The following is a 13,320-nucleotide window of genomic DNA, read 5'->3' as shown; positions in this document are numbered from 1 at the left end:
ACAGTTCAGACACGTAATATAACAGCATTGGCATATTATTATATCTAATATTTAAATGTCATAAAAACATATCTCTTTCTTAGCTAACAGATTCTATCTCAGTGAACAGATTATCTCTCATTCCTTTTCATTCATTTAACAAATGCTTATTGAGCTCCTACTAGGTCAGATACTGTTCTACATTCTGGGGATATAAGGGTGAATAAAAGCAGTCTCTTCCTCAGTGATCATGCAGTCTAACAGGGAAGGCAGATAACAAACTGATAACCAGGTATATAGTATGTATTTATATTTACTAAATTGTCTCCTCTTATATTAACAAAAATTCTTGAAGACCTTTACACAAAATAGCTACTACTTACCAGTTCTTACTGTGTATTGAGTACCAACTCTAGAGCAGTTAAACATATATTTTTCATTAGTCCTCATAATAATTTTATAGAATATGGCCGGTGCAGTGGTTCATGCCTGTAATCCCAGAACTTCGGGAGGCTGAGGCGGGCAGATCACTTGAGGTCAGGAGTTCAAGAGCAGCCTGGCCAACATGGTGAAACCCCATCTCTACTAAAACACAAAAATTAGCTGAGTGTGTTGGTGTGTGCCTGTAATCCCAGCTACTCATGAGGTGGAGGCAGGAGAATCGCTTGAAACCAGGAGGCAGAGATTGCAGTGAGCTGAGATTCTGCCACTGCACTCCAGCCTGGGTGACAGAGCGAGACTCCATCTCAAAATAATAATAATATTAATAATTTTAGAGAATAAAGCTGAGATATAAAGTAATCAGGTAGTAGACAAAAGAATTAAAGCCAGGTTTGTCTAACCATGTTCCAAAGGTCTATATTTTCAAGTAGTTAAAATTCCTCAACTGTTTTTGCAAATGTTCTTCAGATGATCTATATTTAAGGTACTAATCTCCAACTAGGCTAATTCTTCAAAATTAACAGAACTTTTTTTATTTCTTTGATTTCTCTTTTAACTCCTGGTATAGAGCTCTACCAATAAAAAATATATATATATTCAGTAAATGAAGGGACAGTAGGTTTGGAAATAGACATAATCTCTTTGTTATACTGAAGTTTTCACTATAGCATCTGGCCTAGAGCAATTTGACATATCCATCTTACAGATAATAGCAAGAATTAGTACAAGAGTAGTCAGAAGAGCAGGCTATCATCTCAACTCTGTCTTCTGTACTGATAGAGACAAATGATATTAAATTATGTTATTGATGCTTAAAATCCCAGGAAAAAAAAAATTATTCATAGTACCTATTAACCTACTCTGCATGCCACTGTAGCTCTAAAAACCAGAGAGGCAAACAAGAAAGCTGTGCTGGGAGTAAGGTCACCAAGCCAGTGCTTCACAAATTGCTATTGAATTTCAGAGTAATTACAATTTTTCTCAGATAAAATGCCATGTTTGGAAAGAAAACAAGTATCATTAAAAATACATTTTACAGAGATGCCACCCTGAGCAACACAGCAAGACCATGTTTCTAAAAAATAAAAATCAAAAGCTAGTGGTGAAGTATGCTTGTATTTAGGAGGCTGAGACAAGGGGATCGTTTAAGTCCAGCAGTTCAAAGTTACAATGAGCCATAACACTGCCACTGTACTCCATCCCAGGCAACACAGCAAGACCCTGTCTCTAAAAAGAAATCTAAAAATAAAAAATAAAAAAAGAGGTGCCTGAGTGATCATCTTAAAAAAAACAGATTTTTATATACTACCTCTCCAACTAGATTATAAATGCTTAAAATAAGTGACTACGTCAATTACTTTACTTGCTTATTACCTGTCCCCTCGCAAATATGCACACACTCACACACTAGAACAAAGCTATATCTTCAGAGCCTAGAACAAGTGTTTAACACATATTTGTCACTGTAAAAAATTTGTGGAATACACAAACAAATAATTTGCCTATACAGTCTCAGTGTCAAAAATATTTGTTTCTAAATGATAATAATAACATGCATGAAGTAAAAAAGTTGGTTAGTAACAAAGGATTGTCCTTTATTATTTTCACTCCTGAACCAGTTTCCCCTTCCCCTCTCTCTTCAGAGGCAGCTAAATTGCTTACCTCTAGGCCCCAGGTATCCCCAAGGAGAAAAAAAGTACCAAATTACAATCCTCATGATGGGCACCCAATATTAAGCCATATCTATGTTGTAACATAGCTTTGCTAACATCAAAACTGTTTCAGTTTTTCCTACTATGGCTCAACCCCACCTCTCCATTCCTGATAAAAAAAAAGAAGCACTTACCAAAGAACTGTTCATAGTTGTATCTGTTGTGCAAGCAGCAAAGTAACCTTCAGCATCTGCAAACTAAATACAGATAACAAGGTATAAAATCCAATTCAATTTATATTACACCGTAGGACTAGTCAGATATGACTTAAATAAATAGAAGCAAAAATCCAGAATCAACCTGTAAGAGTATAACTGTTACTAACAATAATAGCAGCTAATGCCACATATTCACCATTGCGAGGTAGGTATTATCTCCATTTTATGGATGAAAAATTTGAGGCTGAGAGATTTGTAATCCTGACAGTCAGGATTAAAACTCAAGTTAGTCTAAAACCAAAGCTTATGCCCTTTTCACAACACTATTATAATATTTCAGATAAGTAGGGAAAGGAGGGATGGGTTAGTTAAAAAGGCAAGTAGCAGGCCAAGGCTGGTGGATCATCTGAGGTCAAGAGTTCAAGACCAGCCTGACCAATATGGTGAAACCCTGTCTCTACTAAATATACAAAAAAATTAGCTAAGGGTGTTGGCACGTGCCTGTAATCTCAGCTACTCAGGAGGCTGAGACAGAAGAATCACTTCAACTCTGAAGGTGGAGGTTGCAGTGAGCCAAGATCGTGCCACTGCACTCCAGCCTCGGCGGCAAGACTACGTCTCAAAAAAAAAAAAAAAAAAAAAAGGGGAAGAAACATCTCAGTATCTCAGTATTATGATGAAATTAGTTTTGACCTCAAAAACCTCTGAATGAGGCCAAGCATGGTGGCTCACACCTGTAATCCCTGCTCTATGGGAGGCTAAGGTGGGTGGATCACTTGAGGTCAGGAGTTCGAGACCAGCCTGGCCAACATGGTGAAATCCCATCTCTACTAAAAAATGCAAAAATTAGCTGGGCACAGTGGCGTGTGCCTGTAATCCCAACTACTCAAGAGGCTGAGGCAGGGGAATTGCTTGAACCAGGACACGGAGGTTGCAGTGAGCCAAGATCACGCCACTGCCCTCCAATCTGGGCCATGAGCAAGATTCCGTCTCAAAAAGAAAAAAAAAAAACCCTGAATGAATTCCAAGGTTTGGACCACACTTTGAAAATCACTGCACTAATGCTAGATAAGTATGATTTCATTTCATATCCATAGCTAGTCTATCATTATCTCTGCTGAAAGTCTGAAGAGGTTAAAAAACTTGCCCAAGGTCAAAAGTTGGCAAGTGATAGAACAAGATTCAAACACTAGAGCCCCATGCTGTAAAAGAACCCTAAAAAATTGATAACAAAAAGGGAGTCATCGTAGAAAAATAAGACGCAGACAACAAACACAAGAGTTCTACTTTCCAAAAAATATATGAGAAAGTAACCAAAAACATGTACATTAAACAAGTTATCATCATTGTTCACCTGTCAAGTTGCCAAATGTTGGGATGTTGGTAAGGGTTCAATCATGAGATTTAATGAGTGTTTAACAAGGGTTTAATTATATACTGCTAACAGAGATAAGAATTAATGCAACCATTACAGACAGTAATTTAGCAATAAGAATTAAAAGCTTTAAAAATGACATTACTGGCCAGGCGCGGTGGCTCAAGCCTGTAATCCCAGCACTTTGGGAGGTCGAGGCGGGTGGATCACAAGGTCAGCAGATCGAGACCATCCTGGCTAACATGGTGAAACCCCGTCTCTACTAAAAATACAAAAAACTAGCCGGGCGTGGTGGCGGGCGCCTGTAGTCCCAGCTACTCGGAGGCTGAGGCGGGAGAATGGTGTGAACCCGGGAGGCGGAGCTTGCAGTGAACCGAGATGGCGCCACTGCACTCCAGCCTGGGTGACACAGCGAGACTCCGTCTCAAAAAAAAAAAAAAAAAAAAAAAAATGACATGGCCGGGTGCAGTGGCTCACGCCTGTAGACCCAGCACTCTGGGAGGCCGAGGTGGGTGGATTGCTGGAGGTCAGGAGTTCAAGACTAGCCTGACCAACATGGTGAAACCCCGTCTCTACTACAAATACAAAAATTAGCCGGGCATGGTGGTGGGCGCATGTAATCCCAGCTACTCAGGAGGCTGAAGCATGAGAATCACCTGAACCCAGGAGGCAGAGGTTGCAGTGAGCCAAGATCACACCACTGCACTCCAGCCTGGGCAAAAGTGTGAGACTCTGTCTCAACAACAACAACAAAAAATGAATGAAGTACAGAAACACTACAACATGGATACATGGATAAACCTTAAAAAGAAACAATTCCATTTTCGTTTTTATTTTTTTTGAGACAGTCTCATTCTGTCACCCAGACAGGAGTGCAGTGGCTCAATCTCTGCTCGCTGTAACCTTCACCTCCCGACTTCAAGCAATTCTCATGCCTCAGCCTCCCAACTAGCTGGGATTATAGGAATATACTGCCATTACTGGCTAATTTTTTGTATTTTTAGTAGAGACAGAGTTTCACCATGTTAGCCAGGCCAGTCTCAAACTCCTGGCCTCAAGTGATCCACCCACCTCAGCTTCCTCAAGTGCTGGAATAATAGGCATGAGCCACCGCACCAGGCCCAATTTCATTTTTGTAAAAAATAAAAAATACACACATGAAAAGAATGGTAGGATATATGTCAAAATATTATCAGTGGTTATTCCTTGAATGGTAGAATTTATTTTCTTCTTTTTGTTTCTCTGTATTTTCTAAATTTTCAACAACATACCTATGCTAATACACATACAATTTATCCCTACATGTGATATGATGATGTATATATAATTTCTACAATGTATATGTATTACTTTTGCAAAGTAAAGAAATACGTACTTATATTTTTGGTAAGTTAAATTTGTGTGTGCACATGAGTATACATTTGCAGGCTTCACCTAAATTTTAAAAAAAATTTTATTTATTTATTTATTTATTTATTTAGAGACGGAGTTTCGCTCTGTCACCAGGCTGGAGTGCAGTGGCGTGATCTCAGCTCACTGCAACCTCCGACTCCCGAGTCCAAGCAATTCTCCTGCCTCAGCCTCCTGAGTAGCTGGGACTACAGGAGCACGCCACCATGCCCAGTTAATTTTTGTATTTTTAGTAGAGACGGGGTTTCACCATGTTGGCCAGGATGGTCTCGATCTCCTGACCTCATGATTCGCCCACCTCAGCCTCCAAAAGTGCTAGGATAAGAGGCATGAGCTACTGTGGCCTAGGCAGGTCTTGAAATCCTGAGGCTCAAGAGATCTGCCTGCCTTGGCCTCCCAATGTGCTGGGATTACACGCATGAGCCACCAAGCCCAGCTTTAAATTACAATTATTGAAAGCCCCTGACTGCAGGGTGCAGTGGCTCAGGCCTGTAACCCCAGCACTTTGGGAGGCCAAGACAGTGGACTGCCTGAGGCCAGACTTTGAGACAGCCTGAGCAACATAGTGAGACACTGTCTCTACAAAAAATACAAAAATTAGTGGGGTGTGGTATTGTGTGCCTATATACTCAGCTACTTGAGAGACTGAGGCAAGTGGATTGCTTGAGCCCAGGAGTTCAAGGTTATAGCAAACTATGATTACACCACTGCACTCCCGCCTGGGCAACAAAGTGAGACCCTGTCTCTATAAATCAGTAATTTTAAAAAGAATGTACTTATTAGATAAGACAAGAAACAAACAATACCATTTTAACCCACAAAAAATAATACACATGAAAGAAAAAGATTAATAGAGACAGAAAATAATATAGTGGTTAGTAGGGTTTAGAGGGAAGAATGAATAGGGTTATTTTTAAGTCTGTGTACAGACTTTTTGTCTAGGATGATAAAAAATTCTGGAGCTGATGGTTGTACAGCAAAGAAAATGCACTTAATGCCACCAGTAAACATTTAAAAATAGTTAAAATGGTATATTTCATATTATATATATTTTAACATAATAAAGAATTTTTTAAAGGATTAATATAAGAAACAATTTTATAATTCTTCATTCTCAATAATTCAAAATTTCTACTTCTATAAAGAAGATACATCATTATATAAACTCATATTTCTTTCAACACTATGAATGAGCTTGTTATATTACATCAATCAAAGAATATAGTTTGATTAGCCAAACATCTAAAATATGTCTGGAAATATGAGATTTTCATTTTAATACATAAAACTTCGAATTGTTTTGTTTCCAGAATCCACCTAACAATTAGAGGATACTCATCCAATCTGCAGACTCTTGACATTCTTCTTATTCCTTCATTTCATCTTCATTGCCACATTAATTGATTTGGACTAATTTAACAATTTTTAACAACTCAGAAAACGTCGTGGAGTAAGAGTTCTCACAAAATATTCTGATACTACTTGATTAGAAGAATAACATTTAAAATTCTGGACAAGAGCAGGTTTCCTTATATCATCTTCACTCACTTAACTGAACAACTTAAAATATGACTCTCCTTAAAGAAACTAATATGTCTTTAAACTTTGAAAAAACATACGTATACCCCCTTCCCAACAGACACTTAAAATTAAAAACTTACAAAAGCAGCATGCTTTCCACGAAGTCCTCTTGTACACTGTTGTCTCCATGGCTTCCAAATAATAAAGCCCAAAAGGTACAAAACAAACATAGATGTTTTTGCAAAGGTGCTGAAGAACGGTTTGTTGTACTGGGTAAAAACGTACTGCAGAGGAAAAAGTTACACAGACAACTTTGAGATGATCTTAAACCTTATTACTCGTCTCCAAAATAAAGTCACTACATGATTTTTAACTCTTCAGAAGTTCACTTGGAAAGAAAAAGTCAAAGGTATTACAAAAATATTTTAGATTCATTTCTGAATACTGTATTTACCTTGCATACAAAAGGATATCACCAAACAAAGCAGCAACAACCTGCTAAAATAAGTTTGGTTTAACATTCATTGAAACCTACTATGAAACAGTGCCTATACTAGGAGCTAAAGAAAAATAAGACAGGGCCAGGCGTGGTGGCTCACGCCAATAATCCCAGCACTTGGGGAGACCAAGACAGGCGGATTGCTTGAGTCCAGAATTTCAAGACCAGCCTGGGCAACATGGCAAAACTCTGTCTCTGCAACAAAATAGAAAAATTAGCCAGGCGTGGTGGCATGCGCCTGCAGTCCCAGCTACTTGGGAGGCTGAAGCAGGAGGATCCCTTGAGTTCACAAAGGTTGAGGCTGCAGTGAGCCATGATCAAGGCACTGCACTCCAGCCTGGGCAACAGAGCAAGACCCTATTTCATAAAGAAAAAAAGAGAGAAATAAGAGAAGTTATCCTGCCCTTGGGGAGCTTAACATCTAATAGAGGAGACATGTATATGAAGACAATAAGCATAATGTGCCAAGTAACAAGAGAGGGGTTCACGATACCATGGGAGCACCAAAAGGAAACTGACAAATTTCAATGTTATGGATGTTTCCCAAGGGAAACTGGTGTTTTCTGTTTGTTTGTTTTTAGTGTATCGTGAATATAAACTCACAATTTTTTATATCCTAAGAAAATTCCTAGTTGTAGCCACTAAAAAGACATAGAAAAAAATGACAATCCAGGAGGAAAGTGCAACTCTAGGATGTAAACGGTGGTCCACGCCATTTGACACTAAAAGAAACAATGGCTCTGGCCAGGCACAGTGGCTCACACCTATAATCCCAGCACTTTGGGAAGCCAAGGTGGGTGGATCATTTGAAGTCAGGAGTTCAAGACCAGCCTGGCCAATATGGTGAAACCCAGTCTCTACTAAAAATACAAAAATTAGCTGGGCATGGTGGCAGGTGCCTATAATCCCAGCTACTCGGAAGGCTGAGGCAGGAGAATTGCTTGAATCTGGGAGGCAGAGGTTGCAGTGAGCCGAGATTACACCACTGCACTCCAGCCTAGGTGACAAGAGCAAAACTCCATCTCAAAAAAAAAAAAAAAAGATTAATAAGGCCATATTAAAAAGACTTAAAGAATTCCAGCTAATAAATACAGAGGGAATAACTCAAAAACAAAATCACCACTTTGCAACCCCTAATGAAATACTTTATCTAGACAACTTAAACATGGATATTCAACTATTACCTAAAAGGTGATGAGGAACTTTATAGTACTTAAATGGCATCATCTAAATTGAGACTTGCAGTCATTAATCTCATGCTGGAATGTTACAGGAAGTACTCAGTACCCCAAAGTATTCTTTCCTGAAAACTAAACCTAAATCGACTTTATACCTAACTACCACTTTACAAGAAATAAAGAGAAAAATAACAAGTTAAATGATACCCCAAGGAAACAATCAGCTAAATCCAGAATGTGTGATACACCCAATAGGAAAAATGACCCAGTTTCTCCAACAAATTAATGATATGAAAAAAAAAAAAAAGGAAGGAAGATACAGTTAAGGAATAAAGTGACTTAAAAGATATCACAAATGCAACGCATGATCTTTGTTTAGATCCTAACAAACTTAACGGGAAAATAAAGTCCTTGACACCACTGCAGAAAACTGGACTGGATAAAACTGAACATGAACTGGATATCAGATGATCTTAAGGAATTACAGTTAATTTTGTTAACTATGTTAATGGTATAGTGATTATGTTTAAGAAAATTAAAAGTCCTTTTCGGTTTCAAGTAAACAGGAAAGAAACTGTGGGTGAAATGACATGTGACATATGCTTTAAAATATGCTTTAAAATGCTCCAGGAAAAAAAGTTTTGAGGAGAGGTTGATAAGGTTGGCAAATTTGGTTAACTGCTAAAGGTAAGTAATGAACACAAGGAGATTCATTATAATATTCTACTTTGTATATGTTAGAAAATATCCATAATAAAAAGACTGATTTTATTTTTGAAATACACACTTTATCTCCAAAGTTTGCCTTTTCTTTTTCTTTTTTGAGAAGGAGTTTCACTTTTGTTGCCCAAGCTGGAGCGCAATGGCATGATCTCGGCTCACTGAAACCTCTGCCCCCCAGGTTCAAGCGATTCTCCTGCCTCAGCCTCCTGAGAAACGGGGATTACAGGCACCCACCACCACACCCAGCTAAGTTTTGTATTTTTAGTAGAGACTGGGTTTTACCATGTTGACCAGGCTGGTCTCGAACTCCTGACCTCAGGTGATCCACCCACCTCATCCTCCCTAAGTGTTGGGATTACAGGCATGAGCCACCACGCCCGGCCCTATCTCCAAAGTTTAATGAGCATATCTGGTTGAAGAAGTAGAGACATTACATATACTCTTGAATAATGAGATTATAAAATATCCTCTTACTAAAATATTTTACTTTAAAACAATAAAGATAAGTTGAGTTTTTTTCTCCAGTTTCATTAAAGTACAACTGACAAATACCAAATAGATGTACTTTTTACAACATGGTATTTTGATATATGTATACATTGTGAAATGATTACAACAAACAACAAATTTTTTCTTTTCTACTTTGCTTAGATATGGTTAAATTATAATTTAACCAGGTGCTATTTGGTCCTAAATTTTATTAACTGATAACTGAAAACAAACTATTTATTTTAAATGAAAATAAAATTTAAAAGATAGATTTAGTTCCCTGTCAATATCAAAGGCATTTCTTTGAGGTAAAAGTACAAAATGTTCATCTAAAAGAAAGTTATAGAAGAGTTTTAAAGCGAAAAATATATGGCCTATTAGATTCCAGAGACTAACTCTGAAAGGTATAAAAACTTATATACTTGGCCGGGCACGGTGGCTCACACCTGTAATCCCAGCACTTTGGGAGGCCAAGGCGGGCGGATCACGAGGTCAGGAGTTCGAGACCAGTCTGACCAACATAGTGAAACCACGTCTCTACTAAATACAAAAATTAGCCTGGCGTTGTGGCGCACGCCTGTAATCCCAGCTATTCAGGGGGTTGGGGCAGGAGAATTGCTTGAACCCGGGAGGCGGAGGTTGCAGTGAGCCAAGATCGCGCCATTGCACTCCAGCCTGGGCAACAGAGCAAGATTCCATCTCAATAAAAAAAAACTTATATACTCATAGAATACAATGCCAATGTCAATATTTACTTAGCTACAATATGAGAAGACCTGAGTATTAAACTGCTTCTTTTGAAAGTTAAATTCATTTTATAAATGCCAGTTTCCTGCTGTATATTCGCCTTAAAATTGCAACACAGAAGTTGAAATGCAGACTTCTGAAAATAAAAGTTGCTTTTTATAGGGATCATTAACCAAGCAGAATAAAGTATACAAGTATAAAGAAAAACTAGCTTGCAAATTCAAAATGCCACATTACTACCAATAGGTCATCAATATACAATTTAACTGAAGGAAATTGTAAAGATACAACTTAACTGAAGGAAAATTATGAGGTATACCAAGCACCTCATAATAAGGTTTGAGTCAGCAAGCATAAATGTGGATGCAACCACTCATGGGCATAACAGTGACCTACACATGAAAACTCATTATTTTTACTCATTTGTCCAAAAGCACGATGAACTTTCTAGTAAATGGTGACATTGTTTTGCATCCTGATAGTTATTTCACTAGAAAATAATATTCACAGAAAGAATTTGAATTTAGAAAAAAAGCCAAAAGTAACACTTTCAAATATAAGAAAATATGCATAGTCTCTCTAAGTAACCCTCCCTAAAAGATGCAAGAAAACTGTATGAAACAATAAAAAAGATCATCCTTTCAGTTTTAACTTCAAGTGGCAATCATTCGATATTTTTTTAAAATTCGATAGTATTTAAGATACTGCTTTGAGAAAGCAGGAGACTGTAATGGCTAGAGTTACTACAGGTTAACAGTAATATCGTGGCTGTAATGTAACATCATTCCTGGACCAACGGTACGTACCGAAGTAAGTTCGGAGGAAGCAACCCATATCACATCAACAAGCAGCAGAATAACAATCCCAAGGGCCATTCGCCTGCGCTGAGTGAAACCACTGTTCTGGGAATTCATTCGGTTCATGATAAACACACACACCATTTGCAGTCTGTTTTTTTAGAAAATACAGATCACATTAGAGATGATTTTAGAAAAATAACCATTAAAAATCAGAAAATTAGTATAACAGAAACATCTGACATGTGTTAGCTAATGCTCAGTGTGAAAGTTACATAGTGGATAAGCATGTGGAACCTACCTGGTCTTAAGAGCCTTTCTGAGATCCTCAAGAGCAATGCCGGAAAACTTGGCAGATCTCAGTCTGAAAGGTGAAGAACTCGGCACCCCTAAAAACAACCATGAAATTATGCTATGAAAACGTCAGTAACTCAAGGTAAGATTCATCACATCGTTTTTTACTCTTCACCTTCAAACTGAAAGCAAATCAAAGAAAAGGACCAAAATGTGTTAAACATACTTGCCACCTTTCTCAGTACTTTCATGGTATCCACTGTATGCTTGATTATCCTTAGAGAGATACGCGATACCCGGCGGGCAGGGAGGGGGAGTAATATACAACATACGGCACACTTAAGAATAGTTAACTACTAGAAAATAGCTTCTCTGAGTTTCGCAAACACAGAACTCCATTCACCTCTCCACCCAGAGGAATCCATCCCCGGGGACAGCGTCTAGACACTGTTTCTAAAAGTGTCTTTTCTGTCCCTGATCTCCTGGAGTGGAATTTGGTTATCCGAGAGTAAGTGATTTGTTGTGGATCTTGAAGGCACCTTTTCAATATCCTCAAGTGGTAAAAGAAAAGGATTCTCCACGCTCCTCCACCCACCTCTGTCAAAACATCCAGTCATTTCAAAAGAAACAGTTGGGAAAAGGAATCCTCCTTCTGTTTTGGAGCGGGGAAGACAGTTAAGGCAGTGACGCCTCCCCGGGGAGCAGAGGCGAGGGCGCACGCACGGCTTCCTCAATTGCCAGGGGTGGGCGCAGGACTCGGTGCGCCCCTGTCAGCTCCCGGAGCGCTCCCTCCGCCCCTGGAGACCTTCACGGTTTCGGTCAAGGCGCTCCGGCTGCCACCCAGGGCAGGAGGTGGTGCTGTTGGTGGGCACTCCGTCCCGGTTTGGGCTCCGGTGATGTCGGGGCCCTTCCCTGCCTACCTACCTGGCCTTCCTGCCCCGCGATGGCGTCGTGGCGGCACCATGAGCGGACCAGCCAGGCCCCGCAGCCGCCCAGCGCCACGGCCGCGGCCTCGGACTCACAGAGCTGTCACGGCGCCTGACATCGCGCCGCACTGGAGGCCCAGCTCCTGAAGCCGCGGTGCCCCTCAGGGAGAGGCTGCTGACACCACCCAACTCCACTCGGCCCAGGAGGGCGTGGAGCGGGTGAGGGGAAGGGACAGCGCAGTCAGCGATGGCCGCGGAGACCCGGGGTTCTGCTCTGGCCCCGGCCCCGCCCCCGACTTGCCCTCCGCGCAGCCCCGCCCCCACAGCCGAAAGTGGTGACACGTCATAGAGGCGCGACGGCGGACTGCGCGTGGGCGCGTATCCAGCGTGGCGTGGCAGAGGCTAGGGAAGTAATGCGAGGCGCTCGGCAGCGAGTGAGGATACACGGCGGCGAGGCGAAAGAAGAGCGAAGATAGGAAGAAAGGAAGTAGGGCGAGGTGGAGGAAGAAGAGGAAAGCGAGCGTGGGTGTCTGGGGCAGAGCGTTGGACGAGGGAGTGCCAAACCTCCGCCCGCCTTAGAACGAAAGCTGGCAGCTGCGTTTCGCAAACTGCGAACCTGAAACTTTGGATACCCCTTTCTCGACAGCCGAAACGCGAAGTGGCTTAGAGTACTTTTGATTCTTGAAACCTTTTGTATATAAACAAGATCTCAGCTCTAGGAGTTACAAACTACATCCTAGGGCAAGCTACTTCAACTTCTCTGGCCCTTGGTTTCTCTTTCTACAAAATGGACAATGATAGTACCTGCCACATTCGTTTTTTGTGTATATGCCAGGATTGCATGAGTTTACATATGTGAAGGGCTTAGATCAATTCATGGCACATAATAAGAACCTCACAAATGTTAGCAATTTTTGTTTGTTTGTTTTGAGACAGAGCCTCACTCTGCCACCCAGGCTGGAGTGCAGTGGCACAATCACAGCTTACTGCAACCTCTGCGTCCCGGGGTCAAGCGATTCTCCAGCCTCAGCTTCCAATGTATGCGGGACTAGAGGCGCAAGCCACCAATGC

At 40.5% G+C, this 13,320-nt stretch overlaps 1 protein-coding gene across 2 annotated transcripts in view; it reads right to left on the bottom strand.

The window, feature by feature from the left end:
- Nucleotides 1–12,543, bottom strand: part of SLC35F5 (solute carrier family 35 member F5) — a 42,253-nt gene extending 29,710 nt beyond the window's left edge. The window contains exons 1-5 of one of the 2 annotated variants that reach the window (XM_007964762.3): nt 12,248–12,543; nt 11,331–11,418; nt 11,039–11,180; nt 6,737–6,880; nt 2,267–2,329 (exon numbers count right to left, since the gene is read on the bottom strand). In XM_007964762.3, coding sequence (XP_007962953.2) covers nt 2,267–2,329; nt 6,737–6,880; nt 11,039–11,180; nt 11,331–11,418; nt 12,248–12,287 — 477 coding nt within the window. In that variant the 5' untranslated portion in view covers nt 12,288–12,543. The remainder of the gene's footprint in view (nt 1–2,266; nt 2,330–6,736; nt 6,881–11,038; nt 11,181–11,330; nt 11,419–12,247) is intronic. The other variant, XM_007964761.3, reaches the window with a different exon arrangement.
- Nucleotides 12,544–13,320: the final 777 nt, after the last annotated feature.

The sequence above is a fragment of the Chlorocebus sabaeus genome, chromosome 10 (assembly GCF_047675955.1).
Source record: "Chlorocebus sabaeus isolate Y175 chromosome 10, mChlSab1.0.hap1, whole genome shotgun sequence".
In the NCBI taxonomy this organism is placed as follows: Eukaryota; Metazoa; Chordata; class Mammalia; order Primates; family Cercopithecidae; genus Chlorocebus; species Chlorocebus sabaeus.
Note: the sequence above shows the minus strand (reverse complement) of the source record. Positions and strands in the feature narration are given on the sequence as shown.